Genomic DNA, 16,849 nt, shown 5'->3' on the forward strand with positions numbered 1-16,849 from the left:
TAGACATGATTTTTAGCCCTGCTTTGTTCCCTCCTATAAATTTTGATATGCTGTTCTTTTGTTTTCATTCACTCCAAAATATTTTCTAATTTACCTTGGGGTTTCTTCTTTGACCCATATATTTTTGTAAGGCCATTAGATTTTATGGTACAATTAACCTAATATTAAGAATCCTAATAATACCAAACAAAAAACCAAACTTGTTGCCATCGAGTCGATTCCGACTCATAGTGACCCTATACCAATATTTAAAAATAAAGGTCCTCAGTGGTAATTCTATATAATTTGAAGCTTGTGTGTAAATAAACCATTATCAATGTAAGACATTTTAACTGTATATAATCCCATTCCAAGTACAAAAGAAGAATCAATTTTTGCAAAAAAAAAAAAAGTTCTGAAAATTTTAGCAGGAACATGTCAATCTTCTTTTAAAAAAAAAAAAAGTCTATAGACCATTTCAAAGTTCTGTTTATTTACATACTTATTTACTTAATCATAAACCAATCTTTCAGGGTTACAGATAACAAAAGATTTTTGGCTTTCTAAACTCAAAAAGGGAAGGCTACTGACTCATTTTGTTACTTGGTCTATGTTCCCACTTACAACTGCCGCTGTACTCTCTCAGATTGCGGGGGGAACATGTCTTCCTCCAAGGCTGTGGGTTCAGCTCACCTTTGGGCTCAGTGATGATGTGGCTGACTCCCAGTCTCTGGCAGACATAATGGAAGGCTTGATTCCCAGGATTACACCACTGATCGATATAGTCATTCGAGCATGTCCACAACATGTTGTTCACTGTATCGTAACAGGCACCTGCAAAAAGAGCATACTTTACTCAGCTGTCATGTCACCATCGGCCTGCAGACATATTTCTCACAAGCACTGCTACAGAAGGGAAGGGCGAGGACCTCCCCCAATGCCAACAGTCTACATCCCTACTCCCGTGTATTTACCTGGCAAAGCACTAGGCTGGGACTCAGCAGCAAGAAGCCAGGATTCAGTTTCTAACTTTCCTTAACTACTATGTAAGAACTGAATAAATCCCATGGAATTATTAGTTCTTACCAACTGATTTATATCTGTTACTTCCAAAAAGAATTTCAATGGCTTACATCAAAAACGCAGGCACAACAGGACCGGTTAACATTAACACACAATAAAAGTTTTAGTAACTGAGTCCAAAATGTAGATATGAGCTTCTTAGCAACTAGGGCAAAGAAAAAACCCAACATATTACGTACCACTCATTGTCTAACAATAAGAAGCATACCAATTCCTCATGGGAAATAAACTTTTTTATGGCACATGCTTTGAGAAGAATATATTATAGGCATCATCACACAACACGATGGACAATTTCTTCAAAAGCAGTTTATACAGAGGAATTTCACACGTGGCAATTTTTTATACTGATCCTCAAAAACTGAACAGGAGTATTAAATTTTTTTTCCTTTTAAGGAAATACAAAGCCAAGGGAAATTGGCAAAATTTTTCAAGAGAAATAGCTAAAATGCTGAATTTTCCAAGGAAATGCAAGCATTTGTTTCTTACCCAATCCTGGTACAAGAGCACCACGTCCCAGGGAGCTTCCGGCAGCATCAATGAGATCCGCACGACTTGTGAACTGCCCGTCGGAAATATTATACACCAAGCTAGAGGCTAGGACTTCGGAAACAAACACTAAGTTGTTTAACAAGCCTTAAGAAGATGGTCGTTCTACTCTTCAAAGTTCAAACTCTAAGCTCTTAACAAGATTTTCATTAAGAAAAAAAAAGTCATCCCTTCATTTTTGTGGTCTGTTGGGGGTAACAATGAGGGTATATATACAGAGGACCATAAAAAGAAAAGCATCACCAGAATACCTTCCTAAATTTAACAGTGAGCCATATATTTTTTAATGTGTCTTAAAAATGGCAGTTTTTGCATGAAGGCTTTTTCAGTATAGGTTATCAAAAGGGTAACTGCAAGAGGGATTACAAATTTTTTTTTAATATAATTTTTATTGTGCTTTAAGTGAAAGTTTACAAATCAAGTCAGTCTCTCACACAAAAATTTATATACACCTGCTGCATACTCCCAATTACTCTCCCCCTAATGAGACAGCCCTCTCTCTCTCTCTCCACTCTCTCTTTTCATGTCCATTTCGCCAGTTTCTAACCCCCTCTACCCTCTCATCTACCCTCCAGGCAGGACATGCCAACATAGTCTCACGTGTCCACCTGATCCAAGAAGCTCACTCCTCACCAGCATCCCTCTCCAACCCAGGATTACAATTATTAATACCACAGAGTAACGGCATTTACTGGAAATATTTTATATATAGTTGGTGCTCAATAAAGGTTGATGGACACTCAAATGCAGTTCAGTTCATGTCCTTCCAAGCACTGGCTCTAAAACTTGGAGACACGTTGGCCCTTCCCCTCAACACAGGATAGTGTAGGGATGAAGGGTATGGGATTCAGGTTTCTGGGTTTTAATTCCACCTCTACCACTTATGGGTGACCCTGGGCAAGTTACTTAACTCGCGGAGTCTTGGATTCCTCATTTGTAAAGTGCAGACAAGTACCAACTTAATAGAGTTATTGTGGAGATTAAATGACTTAAAATATAATATGTCAAGGACCTACAACAGCACATATGTGTTAGCTGCTACTATTGATACTGTTATTTTCTTCCCTACTTTCAAACATAAAATCCTAATACTGTGTCTCTTGAGTTTGTTTTTTGTTTTTTTTCTTCTTCTTATTTCCATTGCCAGATGAGCAGTCTGGGCCCTTATCATGTCTGTCTTCAGTTATAACCAAAACTGTTCTCTTTATTTCTTTCCTATTTTCTACTGTTCCAACCTACATACCAACAGGCTGATCTTCCCAAACTCTTTTTTAAATTGTGTTTACCATACATATCCCTTTTTCCCCCTTGACCACTTACACAGAAGACACCTGTTTTTCTCAATTTAAACTCAAGAAGTTTAAGTCACTCCTTTCCTCAAGGAGTCACTCCTGTCCCTCCCTCTCCACAGTGATGTCTGCATCATTCTGAGTCTGTAGCATTACAGTCAGCTCTGCGTGGTTCAAGCACTGACGCGGCATCCTATGCCACTTTCTAGTTGTTTCATACTCCTACATCGTTTCTCACATTGAGGCTATGAGCTCCTGAAGGCGAGCACTATTTCTTTCACTTTCTGAGGAGCCAGCCCCATAGTGATCAACACAGGACAGAGCATAAACCTGTTGCCCTTGAGTGGATTCTGACTCACAGTGACCCTACAGGACAGAGTAGAACTGCCCCATGGGTTTCCAAGAAACAGCTGGTAAATTTGAACTGCTAACCTTTTGGTTAGCAGCCGAGCTCTTAACCACTGCACCACCAGGGCTCCACCGGACAGAGCATAGAAGGTATTTAAGCATTTTCTAATTTGCAGGCCTGTTTTAATCAAATGGGGCCAATCTTAATTCAGTGAAAAAGCCATGCCAAGGAGACTAAAAACGAACTCTGTGACCAGCACTTGGAAAAACAAACAAATCGGTGTAGAGCTCAATACGACTAGTGGTCAATAAAAAAACAAATGACCCAGTTTAAAAACAGGCAAAGGACTTGAACAGACATTTCTTTAAAGAGGATATACAAATGGCCAATAAGTACATTTAAAGATGCTCAACATCATTGTTGTTGTTAGGTGCCATTGAGTGGATTCCGACTCATAGCAACCATATATGTACAATAGAACGAAACACTGCCCAGTCCTACACAGCAACACACAAGCCCCCGCAGTACGATAACCTGACAGACATGTTGGGGTATTCAACATCATTAGTCATCAGGGAAATGCAAACCAAAACCACAATGAGATACTACTTCACACCCACTCCCAGTTGCCATTGAGTCCACTCTGACTAAAATGACAGACAAGAACAAGCGGTGGTGAGGACGGTGCAGTTTAGAGCTCCTCAAATGGTTAAATGTAGCTACCATACAACCCGGCAATACCACTGCCAGGTGTACACCCAAAAGAATTGAAGACATACGTTCACATAGATTCTTGATCCTGAATGTTCACAGCAGCGTCATTCATAACAGCCAAACGTGGAAACCGCCCAAAGGCCCATCAACGGATGAACAGATGAACAAAACATGGTAAATACGTACAACAGAATATGACTCAGCTATGAAAAGGAATGATGTGCTGACAATATGCTACAACGTGGATGAACCATGAAAACGTTATGCTAAGGGAAAAACGCCAGTCACAAAAGGTCACATATTATATGATTCCACTTAGATGAAAAGTCCAGAATAAGGGAAATCCATGGAGTCAGACAGTACGCTGGTTGTTGCCAGGGGCTGGGAAGGAGGGGCAGATGAGGAGTGACTGCTAATGGATACAGGGTTTCTTTCTGAGCTGATGAAAATGTTCTAAAATCAGACAGGGGTGATGGCTGCACAACTCTGGATACACGACAAACCACTGAATTGTACGCTTTAAAAGGGTGAATTTAATGGTAAGTGAGTTCTATCTCAACGCTGCTATAAAAAAGAAGACTAAAGGTGAAGTTACAAGGGCTAAAGAGGACATACTGGTCGCACTCGGAGAACGGCGTTGTTAGAGAAAACAGGCTGTTGAGAAAAAGATCAACCAATCTGGTTTTAAGGGAAAATGAGTTTGGAGTTAAGAGTATCTGAATTTCAAGCACATCCAACTTCTTGGAATGAGCTAAAGGTTAAGTTGATGCTGGATAAACAATTTTAACTGCTGAAGTCAAATGTCTACCTGATGGCTTAAGTTTAGAGTAAGAAATGCTTTTATATGTGGAATATAACCCTTTCATGTAATGGCTGTAAGCAAATTAAGAGGGCAGAATATGAAATACTGGGAAGTTAAAACAAGTAAATATTTTAAAACTTTTTAATTTTTTGTACCTAAACAAATTTGAAAGAAAAAAAAGAATGCAAAAATAAGCTATTCCTATATGTGAGGAGGAAACCCTGGTGGCATAGTGATTAAGAGCTCAGCTGCTAACCAAAAGGTTGGCAGTTCAAATCCACCAGGTGCTCCTTGGAAACCCTACGGGGAAGTTCTACTCTGCCTTATAAGGGTCGCTATGAGTTGGAATCAACTTGATAGCAATGGGTTTTCGGTATATATGAGGAATGTTTTTATCATATATTTTATTCCGCTTATTTATTTGCCTACTCCAAAGCCAAAATCACTTTAATTACTGTAGTGTAACCCTCTGTTTTATAAAAATACATGTACATTTATAGACATTAGTGAATTTTTATATATGTTATATTCTTTTTTGGGGGGGGGGCAGGGGGGAAACCCTGATGGCATAGTAGTTAAGAGCTACGGCTGCTAACCAAAAGGTTGGCAGTTTGAATCCACCAGGCACTCCCTGGAAACTGTATGGGACAGTTCTACTGTGTCCTATAGGGTCGCTATGAGTTGGAATCGACTTCATGGGGGCGGGTTTATCTTTTGTTTGTTTGTTTAACATTTTGTATATGTGTCCCAAAATGGAAGCATTTCACATTTTTTAGATATCTTTATGAAACTCTATCATACAGGGGTACAGCTCTTGCTGTGTCATCTGTAAATCATGTGGCAAGAGATTATTTTATTTCATAAAACTTTACTGAACCCATTCTTATTTCTAGTAACTTTACAGGATGATAGTTTCAAAAGTACACAATCATATCCTCTACAAAAATTGCATTTTTAATTCCCCCAAGTCGATAACTATATTGATTATTACTATTTTGGGTTGTTACCAGAAATAATAGGAAAGCTTTAAATTTCAGAGTTTAGGGCAAATGGAGAAATATGCCACAGATAAAATTCACTTACTTTTTAAAGATGACAAACCACTTGTTCCACCAAAAAGAGAGCGGGTGGCAGAGCTGCCTGACCCTCCTGGAGGTGGGACCAGCATCACTAAGTATGTGCCGCAGGTATAGATGGGCGTCTTCCGTAGCATTTTTAGAGGTAACCCACAGCTAGTGTTTGCTGGCGAAAGGAATGAAAATGCTGAGTAGAAATATTTGACACTCAGATTAATGCAATTACCAAAAGAGACTAGGGTATAATAAGGGGGCCCCAAACTAAAAAAGGATATACCCGGATGAGGAAAACAGAGTGAGAAGTAGAAGGCTAAGGAAAATTTAATGATCTTCTGGCTCTACAGCCTGACTCCAAGCCCCGTTATATGGTGTAAACATTTCTGGAAGGTGCTGCAAATCTGCAATACGTTCTTATGTCTCTAAGAATCCTTCCGAAAGAATGAATCCTCACAGGGACTAAATCTCGAAATAAAAGCAGAATCTTACGGTTCCACTTCCCCTAGGAAACTGTTGTATTACAGATCTTTTCTTTTAATTTTACATAGAACAAAGTTTTCACAGATTTGTGATACTACATTCATTACAAACAGCTTTGAACGTGAAATCAGTCAGAAAGCTTAACCTATAACAAGTTAGTGAAAGCTTCCACAGTATCTATCATGAAATAATTTTATACCTAACCCAGTGCCGTCGAGTCGATTCCGACTCATAGTGACCCTATAGGACAGAGTAGAACCGCCCCATAGAGTTTCCAAGGAGTGCCTGGTGGATTCCAACTGCCGACCCTTTGGTTAGCAGCTGTAGCACTTAACCACTACGCCACCAGGGTTTCCAATTTTTTTTTTTTAAATACCTACATTATAATAATCCATTATATGGATTTTTTAGGGTCAGTGACAAACTATCATTAAGGAAATAATTATTGTTTCTAATCAAGAGGCATAAAATGTGCTTTAATCTCTCTTACTGGCAGATCTGAAACATGGAGGATACTCCAGGATTTTCTGTACACTAGCTTAGTGAGGACTGATGAAACCAATAGAAAGTCAATCAGAGTGCTTTCCTTAGGAAGCTGTTAGGCTATAAAAGATAATTTACCATTCATGGCCCAAATAGATTGTCTTTAGAAGGTTTGTCTGAGATTAGAAAATTAAGAAAAGAGAAACCTAATCTGTTGGATATTTGTTTTGAATGTTTATGGTTCTAAAATGTTCCCTTTTTAAAAGCTCTCAGCTCCCAACCAGAGTATACTTCATTCAGAGTATAAATTCAGGAACATAAGTCCACTTCTGTAGGTTAGAAACCCAAATTAAAATGGCAAAAAGGACAACGATTAAAAAATTAGCAATTTTGTGAGCATAACATTGTTCACCAAGATGTTTTTAATAGGCATACGCTAATTAACGTGGTAGTAAATATTAGTTTATCACTTTGATTTTAGGATTAAAAATTCTAGTCTCTCTGAATGTTCAATGAATTTTCACAACTTCACTTATCCTATAACTGGTAAATTTTTTATGTAATAACATCATGTTAAATGAATACATAGAGAATGTTTGCAAGAGTACAACGAGATCACAGGTTTAGAAAACAGACAGCAGTTTCTGCATTCTAAAAATACTTTTGCCTTCTGAGGTCTCTTTTTGATATTGCCCATATTTTCTTATCCAATAAACATTCCCTTAGTTTCTCTACTGTTCAGGGTAGGATTCAATTTTCTCCCAAGGGACAAATCCAGATCAAGCCTTTAGCTTGTAAAATGTTCATTTCGATAAATAAATGACTGTCCTCTACAAAGTATTTCCTACAACTCAAGTTATCCAGTAACCTAAGTTATAACAACTATTAACAATTTCCTCACTTCTGTGTGATACAATAGAGGCCTGTGGAAATAAAATAATATTCTTAAATTCTAATATGGATTAACACTATCTTTAAATTCTAATGTGGATTAGAATTTGATTTGGTAGTCTCATAATAAATTAACCACAAATATTTTCTCTTCATAGCATTTCAGACTATAAAGGGAATAAAGTATAAAACTGCATTAAATTCATTAAATGCATATTAATTCAGATATATTTTTTCTTTACATGCCATCTTTTTCTGGCTTTATCTTTTTCTGTAGCTTCATGGTCTGTTATAAATTCAAGTGGTTGGTGTATAATCTATACAGTCTTCTACAATAATGGTTCTTAGCCTTTTTTTGAGTCATAGATGACTTTGAAAATTGATGAAAGCCATGATAGATACATATAACATGTTATTTAAAACTTTGGGGGAGCATATTTAAGAATTCCTTAGAGGGTTATCCTGGTTAAGACCTCTTTAAAACTGCAGAACGGTGTATACAGTATGTTACTTTTTATTAAGGGAGAAAATAAAAACACATATATTTGTCTTTAATTGTATTTGCATAAAGAAACCCAAGGATAAATAAAAACTAGTCAATATAGTTGCCTGTAGGGTGTGGGGTAGGGGCAGAATATGAAATATACCAAGATGATGGGAGTAAGACTTCTCTGCATATATGAGGGTAAGTAAAAAAGTATTGCTACAAAATCATAGAAACCTTCATTAAACAAAAATATCAAAATGTGATGCTACTGTTTCTCAACATATCCTTCACCTAGGTTTGTATACTTCTGAAGGCGGTGTTTCCATCTCTCTAACCCTTCCCCAAAGAATTCTACGCTCTTCAATTTACACCATGTCGAAACAGCAATTTTGGCATCCTTGAGGGATACAAATTGTGTTCCTTCTAAATGTTTTTTGAGTTTGGGGAATGAAAAGAAGTCTGAAGGGGTAAGATCAGGGCTGTAGGGTGGATGGGGTAGGGTTTCCCAATGAAATTGTCATGGAACAGCCCTTGCTACGCTTGAAGAATCAGCAGGTGCATTGTCATGATGGAAGAAAATTCCTTGGTACAACTTTCCAGGCCTTTTTCTCACCAATGCAGTTTTCAATTCTCTTAAAATTTCTTCATAGAAAGCCCCCATGATTGTCCTGTGTCTTTCAAGAAAATCTATCAAGATTACCCCTTTGGAATCCCCAAAAACAGTCCCCATAACCTTCTGAGTGGTCTTTCCTCTCTTGGCTCATCTTTGAGGTCTTCCTGATCTTCCCTAAAACACTTAATCCATCTAGAAACTGTTGTTTTTATGTGGGGTAGCATTCCCATAAGCTTGTTGCAAAGCTTCAATGATTTGGGAAGATGTCCCCTTGAGTTTTGTTAAAAATTTGATATTAGCCCTGACCTCAAAATTGTTTTTTTTTCATGAGACAAAAAGTATCCTTTTTTTGAAGGCACCCTAACAAGACTATGACAAGTGTGTTACTGAGAGAACCACAGCCATCCACTGATCATAGAGACATGTTTAAACATGTTTTGTTTGCAGGCATGAACTGGAACTGGAACTCTGTTGTCGTTGTTAGGTACCATTGAGTCAGTTCCGACTCATAGCAACCCCATGTACAACAGAACGAAACACTGCCTGGTCCTGCACCATTCTCACAATTGTTGTTCTGCTTGAGCCCATTGTTGCAGCCACCGTGTCAATCCATCTCGTTGAAGGGCTTCCTCTTTTTTGCTGATCTTCTACTTTACCAAGCACGATGTCCTTCTCCAGGGACTGGTCCCTCCTGATAACACGTCCAAAGTATGTGAGATGTAGTCTTGCCATCCTTGCTTTTAAGGAGCATTCTGGCTGTACTTCTTCCAAGACAGATTGGTTTATTCTTCTGGCAGTCCGTGCAAGATTCTTTGCCAACACCATAACTCAAAGGTGTCAAAGCTTCAGTTTTCCTTTGTCATTGTTCATCTTTCACATGCATAGGAGGTGGCTGAAAACACCATGGCTTAGGTCAGGCACACCTTAGTCCTTAAAGTGACATCATTGCTTTTTAACACTTTAAAGAGGTCTTTTGCAACAGATTTGCCCGATGCAATATGTCATTTGATTTCCTGACTGTTGCTTCCATGGGCGTTGATTGTAGATCCGAGTAAAATGAAATCCTTGACAACTTCAATCCCCTAGTAGCAATACTCTTTGACTTACCCTTGTACCTTTTTATACTGTGTTCACTTTCAAACATTGTAAATGTATTATCTGGTTTAAAATGTTCAATTACAAACACTAAGTGATAAATTTTTTAAAAAGAAATACCTGTTGTAGAAGATGTGTCTCTTCCTTGCTTGATCAAGATTGTATTTAATGAAAAAAAAAAATTTTTTTTTTTTTGAAGATGATGCCAAATGTTGGCTTTTGACACTCAAGATGCATACTCTCAATGTGAAGTCAATTAATTTATACTGACAGTAATGACGATAAGGTATCAACGGTTAAAGATACAGCGGTTTCCACTTACTGTAGCTTCATGCTAACTCACTTCCATAGCCCACAACATGTATTAAATTGGAACAAATACAGGCACAGTAAGTGGGAGGAGATAAGATGAACTACATAAAGTGCTTTATAAGGCACCTAGTAAGTGCTCAGTAGACAGCTGCTGAACACAGTTACACAGGGTAAACAGATCTGGTAAGTGAACACCAGCTTACCTGCTTGATCCTCTTTCAGAGTGTTGGAGATGGTGGAGCCAGTCAGTGCAGCCAACGTGGCCGAAGGGGAAGCTCGGTACCGTGAAAGTCTGCTCAGAAGCATCTCATTAATGCTCTTTGCAGACTCTCCCTCTTTTCTCATTAGAATTGTGCGTTCCTGAAGAGGGTTGGCTACAAATATGCCATTTTCGATCTAATATCGAGAGAAAAAGAGGTCCTTAGCTGATATCTGCTTCCATTTAGCTAGCAAATTTCTACCTGAGAATTGTATTATTGTGATCAGGTTGCTCAAAAACATTTTCAAAACTGTACCTGAGTAGATCTATACTTAAAACTTAAGTGCTTTCTAGAAACTACTGCAAAGAAAACAAAGAGTAAGCTAAATTTGAGTGCTTTAATTTTTCATAACAGCCCAGGGTCTAAATGTAATCAGCCAAGTTTAAAAAGTTGTTGATTAAAATTTCTTATACTGAATTCCACAGGCAGCAGTCACAAATTGCAAGCCTCTGACAGGTACAAGTAAGATGAGAGGAAAACAAATCAATCAGTTTTTGACTTGCTATTAAGTACAACTATGAGGATAATACTTTCTTGAAATATAATTGTGGCTAAAATTCAAACTCTATTAACAACAACAAAAACACCATTGCCATCACATCGATTCTGACTTATAGTGACCCTATAGGACAAAGTAGAGCTGCCCCACAGGTTTTCCAAGGTGCAGCTGGTAGATTCGAACAGCCAACCTTTTGCTTAGCAGCCAAGCTCTTACCCACTGCGTCACCAGGGCTCCAATATTAACAACAGTTAACATTAATACCAGCTATTTGGGTACTGGAAACCCTGGTGGCATAGTGGTTAAGTGCTACAGCTGCTAACCAAGAGGTCAGCAGTTGAAATCCTCTAGGTGCTCCTTGGAAACTCTGTGGGGCAGTTCTACTCTGTCCTACAGGGTCGCTATGAGTCATAATCGACTCGACGGCAGTGGGTTTGGTTTGGTTTTTTATTTGGGTGCTGGCATAGCAAGTCTGGAGAAAGGCAGACTTTGTCTGCAAAAAATACATGCCAACTTCTCCTGGATCCTTGCTGATGCTTGGCAATTCTTTCATTCATCTTTGATTATTCCCCAAGAAAACCTCCAGAGCAGTGATTCCAAAATTCTTTAACCAATTTTGAGTGTGACTTCAAACAGATCACCTTGCTTTTACCCACCATAAGCTTCTCCCAATCATGTCTCTTCCAACCAAGAATCTTTGTATCCAACCTCCTTCGTTCTTCCTTTCCTCTTATTTCAGAGGAAGAAGCGTTTCACCTCGTATTATTTAAAGTTAACTCTTCCACCTCTGTCTCTAATCCCACATTCTCCTGCTTCCTCTCTCTAACCACTCCTTCTGCCCCTCCATCATCAATGTGTCCCTCTCTACTGCCTTCCTGCTCTGTGATTTCAAATATTATCAGGTCTCTGAGATCTTCAACAAAATCCTGCTGGCCCATCAAAATATGATCCCTTTTTTCCCACTTCAATTTGCTGTCCAGTGTCTCAACCGTAAGTGTATCTCATGCAGCCTCTGAATTCCCTGGCCCCCTTGTAGAGCCTGGACTCCTAGATCAGGCTGGAGTCTCAGCAATTGGTCCCACTACTGGAGGTAGGAAGGGCTGTCCTGCAGCTCCACTACTGAAGGTAGGAAGGGCTGGCCTGCAGCTGTGGGGTGTGGAGATATGAGAGGATAGGAGTGCAAAGCTACAAGTCTAGGGAAGCAACCAGAGAGCAAAGAAGGAGTCAAAAGAGGCAGGGTGGTAACAGAGAAGAGGCAAGAGAAAGCAAGTAAATTCAGGAGCACAGCCAGGAAAGCTTCCCATAGGCAGCTACGGCACATGAGGGCCGGGAGTCTCTTACGACACATTCACAAATGATAAGGGAAAGGGTTTCTTAGAGAATCCAAAAGTGCTGTTTCTATTTCCTCACCCCTTGCTTCTTAACCCTGTGCGGTTTGGGCTCTGCACTAGGCACTCTCTAATGAGCAGACATTCTTGATGATCCACGGGAAACCTAAAATCCAAACCATCTACCGCCTCCCCGACTTCCTTGGATGCTGTGCCATGGTTGCCAGACTTTTGGGGATTCTTGTTGGTAAAATGTAATCCTGGTTCATATGTTTTTAATGAAAGCTCTGCACTAGTGGGCAAAGGCAACACAGCCCCTGCCCTACTGCTCTCTCTCTTCTTTGCTGGTTCTGCATCTCCATCTGCTGAGTGAGAGCTTTCCCAGGACTGAGAGCCAGCCTCTGGTGTCTAGGACCTCTGTCTGGAACACTCTGTCCCATCATTCAGGCCTCAAAGGGGTCTTCCCGGATTACCAATCTAAAGATGACCCTCCCCCAGTCACATCACATCACGTCACATCACATCACTTCACCCTGTCTGTTATCTGCACAGCACTCATTCTCTGAAATGATCTTACTCATTAATTCAGTTATTGTTTGCCTCTCTATCTCCTCCTACCCCAATCGAATGCCAGCTCCCTGAGAGCAGGAATCCTGCCTACTTTGTTCACCATAACATTCCCAGCACTTAATAGGCATTCAATAAACAGTCGATGTTTCACTGAATAAACAAATCAATATCCTCCCTCAAATTCAACTATCATCTCTCCGTGGCAAATCTCAAATTTCTATCTATAGACCATTCTTGCTACCAAGATCTTGTCCTAGTTTTCTGTCACCCAACCCTCCACATTTCTGCTTGAATATGCAACTGTCGCCTAAAATTCAACACATCCACCTCCCACCACATCGCTTTACCCCCACCCTCCTGCTAGATTAATCTTTAGCAAGCATAGCTCTATTTATGTCACACAGCTCTAAATACAACCCCCAAAGGCATCCAAGATAAAAACCAATCACTTTAAGCTTAGCATTCAAAAGCACTACCCAATTTGGTACTATGATAAAATCAATGGGTAACTTAAAAAAAAAAAAAAGAAAAGAAACTATATTATTGTATTCAAATACTTTTAAAATATAGAAAATAAAAACTGATAAAGCACCTGTGAGAAGCAATAAGGTCTGAGGTTTGGTGCACAAGTGGCAAATCTGCTAGAAATCGACTTCAGTAAAGAAGCTATTCGGGATTAAAAAGCTACTGATTTAGAAAGGAGAAGACGAAGGAGCCGCACAGTTAGTAGTGACAAGGGGCTTCCCTCCTAGCTACCATGGTACCATCCTGGTCTAAGCCACTGTCATCTTCAGGCTGCTGTCTAGACCAACCTCCCAACTGGTCTCTCTGTTTCCACCTTTGTAGCCCCATAGTTCATTCTCCACACAGCAAAAAGACAGGACGTAAAGACAGCAAGAATAATCTCTTCCAAGAGTTTTGCTCTAAAGAGGAAAAAAGAAATAGGGCAGTGGCTGGAGGGGAGCATGGTCAAGGGAGTTGTTTGTTTTTCCAAGATGGGATACACTATGTATAACATATTTGTATGCAGTTGCGAATGATCCATTGAGAGGGGAAAGTTGTTAACGTAGGAAAACAATTCTAGAAGGCAAGCCCTCCGCTCCCAACTTTTATTACTCAGCTGGTAGCGAATACACACAGTATTCTAAACCTAGTTTTCTGTATTAACAACATACCTTGGAAATCAATCCACTTCAATATATGCAGATCTGCCTCATACTTTTAAAGGCTACACAGCGTTCTATTCTGTAGAATTACCACAGGCAGTAAACCAGTATCTGTGTAAAGCTTCCCAAGTTAGCATTTTAGAAGCTGCTAAGTTAGTGGCCTGTGATGATTTGAAAAAAATTTTTTATGATGAAAAATTTCAAGCATATACAAAAACAGAGAGTAGTATAATGAACCCCTAGCCATCATCCAGAATCAACAATTATCCAGATATTGCCATACTTGCTTCACCTAGCCCCTCCTTTTTTGGCTCAAGTATTTTAAAGCATATCCTAAACATCATCAATTCCACTCTCACTTACTTCATGAAACATTTCTAAAAATATGGACATTTTCTTACAGAACCACAATGCCATTATCATAATTAAAAGATAAATTAACAATAACTCTTTGGTTTCATCTAATATCATTTTACATTCAAATTTCCAATTCTCTCCCAAAAGTTCTTTTACAGTTGGTTTACTTGAATCAGACTCCAAAAAAGGATTCAAAAGTTGTTTTTTTAACCTAGCGCAGGCTCCCCTCTTCCCAACTTTTATTTCATGCTGCTGGCAGAGGCTAATTTTAGTTGTTCTGCTTCCACCACGGAAGGTACGGGCTTTTGACTGTATAACTTTACCTCTAAAAATATCTTTACGTTGTCTTTACCCTTGATTGATACTTTGGTTGAATACTAATTTCTAAGTTGAAAATCAATATCCCTTAGAATTGTGAAAGTACTGTTCCGTTTTTGCGTCCAGTGTTGATACTGAAAACTCTGGTACTTTTCTAATTTCTCAACATTTGTATATGATTGTTTTTCTTTCTGAAAGTTTTAGAACCTTCTCTTTATCTCTGGTTGTTTGAAAATTCACGATGATATATCTTGCTGTGGGCATTTTTCATTTCATTGTGCCAGATACCTAATGGGCCCAATAACCTTTGGTCTGAAAATTTTCTTGTATTATTTCTTTGATCATGTCATCCTCTTTATTTTCTCTGTTCTCATTTTGGAATCCCTAAGAGTAAGATGGATTATTCCTCCACATCTTTTATGTTTTCTCCCATGTTTACTGTTCTTTATCTATTTGCCCTACTTTCTGAGCGTTTCTTTTTATCTTTCAACCCTTTTAACGACTTCTGAAAAATTTTGACTATCATAGTTTTATATCCAGGAGCTCTTTCTCATTCCGATTGTCCCTTTTTCATGATACCCTGTTCTGTTTTATAAATGCAATATCTTCTATCTCACAAATTAAGGTTTGTGAAGTTTTATTCTATTCCTTTTACTAGCTGCTTCTTCTGATTTCTTTTTCTTACTCTTAAATTAGAAAAAGAATTTGAAAATATTGGAGACTTCCCTATTTGTCTAGGGATCTTTGGTTGTCTGTCCTTTTTTTTTTTTTTTAATTTCTAACTCTTTACCTGGGAAATTTTAAAACGTACGTTAAAAAAAAAGAGAGAGAATGGTATAATGAGATCCCTATGTACCCATCGGAAACTCTGGTGGCGTAGTGGTTAAGTGCTACGGCTGCTAACCAAAGGGTCAGCAGTTCAGATCCACCAGGCGCTCCTTGGAAACTCTATGGGGCAGTTCTACTCTGTCCTATAGGGTCTCTATGAGTCGGAATTGACTCGACGGCACTGGGTTTGGTTTTTTGGTTTAAGTACCTATCACCTAGCTTCAATAATTACCAGTATTTTGCCAATCCTGTTTTATCTATCCCCCTCACCTCACACATACACACACCCCTCCAAAGCTTTGGTTTTTTTTCTTGTTTTGTCTGCTCTTTTTCTTACACCAGTTCGGCCTTACTTAGGGATTCTGTGCACATGGTTGAGGGTTGTTAATGGAGACTTTACTTGCAGGTGATTGACCAGGAGCAAGTCTTTTCCTTAGCCGAACCTCAAACGTCAGTACGTAGAGGTCTCTAGGGTCATGCAATTTCTTCAGAAAATAAATGTCTAGTCTTTTGCCTGGACAGCCAGCATCTGACTGCAAGTGTTCTGTGCATCGGGAGGGCTGGTAGTGACTATTCTTTACAGTTAGCCTTATCTCACAATGGCTCTCCACCATACCTGACGCTGCCAGTTCTTAAGACTCTCCAGGGTTTTGTGTGGGCAAATCAACTCTCTTCCTCTTGGCATTCCTCTGAACATATACTTTTAGTTTTAGCTTTCTTCATGAAGGATAGGAAGGGACACTACTATCTCTGTCTTACAAAAAAGGGGGCAAGAGAGCCTGCCTAGAGTTGGTGAACAAGAAACAAAGGCTTAACTGTAAGTCACAAAGATAACCAAAAGAAGAACAAAGATCAATGCCATAAAAACATTAGGAGGAAGAAGAAAAGAAAGAGGAAGAGTTGATCCAAATTCTCATCTATCACAGCAAAAAAATCAACAGATGATATTTAGAGTTCATAACTGAAGAAAGAGCAATATAAGCATTTTATTGAGAGCTATGAAGTAAACACCAGAAGAACCAAAAGCTGAAACCATTAAACCAACTTCCTATAAGAAGCATGCCAGGGGATGGAAGGACAGGACATGGGACTCAAGGTTTTCATTATGAACCTGTGATACCAGATGTTTTAAACCATGTGCATGTATTTCTTTGATATAAATTTTCTTTTAATATGGATGACATAGGAGGGAAAGGGGGAAGTCTTCAGTGTTTTCCCACTATTCTTAGAATGTTGATGTTGTTAGGTGCTGTGGAGTTGATTTTGACTCATAGGGACCCCAGAGTGGAACTGCTCCACAGGGTTTTCTAGGCTAAACTTATAT

General features: G+C 39.0%; 1 protein-coding gene across 6 annotated transcripts in view; it reads right to left on the minus strand.

Moving 5' to 3' along the window:
• The window catches only part of HECTD4 (HECT domain E3 ubiquitin protein ligase 4), a 188,624-nt gene that overhangs the window by 100,618 nt on the left and 71,157 nt on the right, over positions 1-16,849 (minus strand). For all 6 annotated transcript variants that reach the window (XM_010599885.3, XM_023539324.2, XM_023539325.2 and 3 more), the window contains exons 8-11: positions 10,403-10,595; positions 5,849-6,007; positions 1,552-1,665; positions 673-813 (exon numbers count right to left, since the gene is read on the minus strand). In XM_010599885.3, coding sequence (XP_010598187.2) covers positions 673-813; positions 1,552-1,665; positions 5,849-6,007; positions 10,403-10,595 — 607 coding nt within the window. The remainder of the gene's footprint in view (positions 1-672; positions 814-1,551; positions 1,666-5,848; positions 6,008-10,402; positions 10,596-16,849) is intronic.

Source organism: Loxodonta africana, chromosome 19 (assembly GCF_030014295.1).
Source record: "Loxodonta africana isolate mLoxAfr1 chromosome 19, mLoxAfr1.hap2, whole genome shotgun sequence".
Taxonomy (NCBI): domain Eukaryota; kingdom Metazoa; phylum Chordata; class Mammalia; order Proboscidea; family Elephantidae; genus Loxodonta; species Loxodonta africana.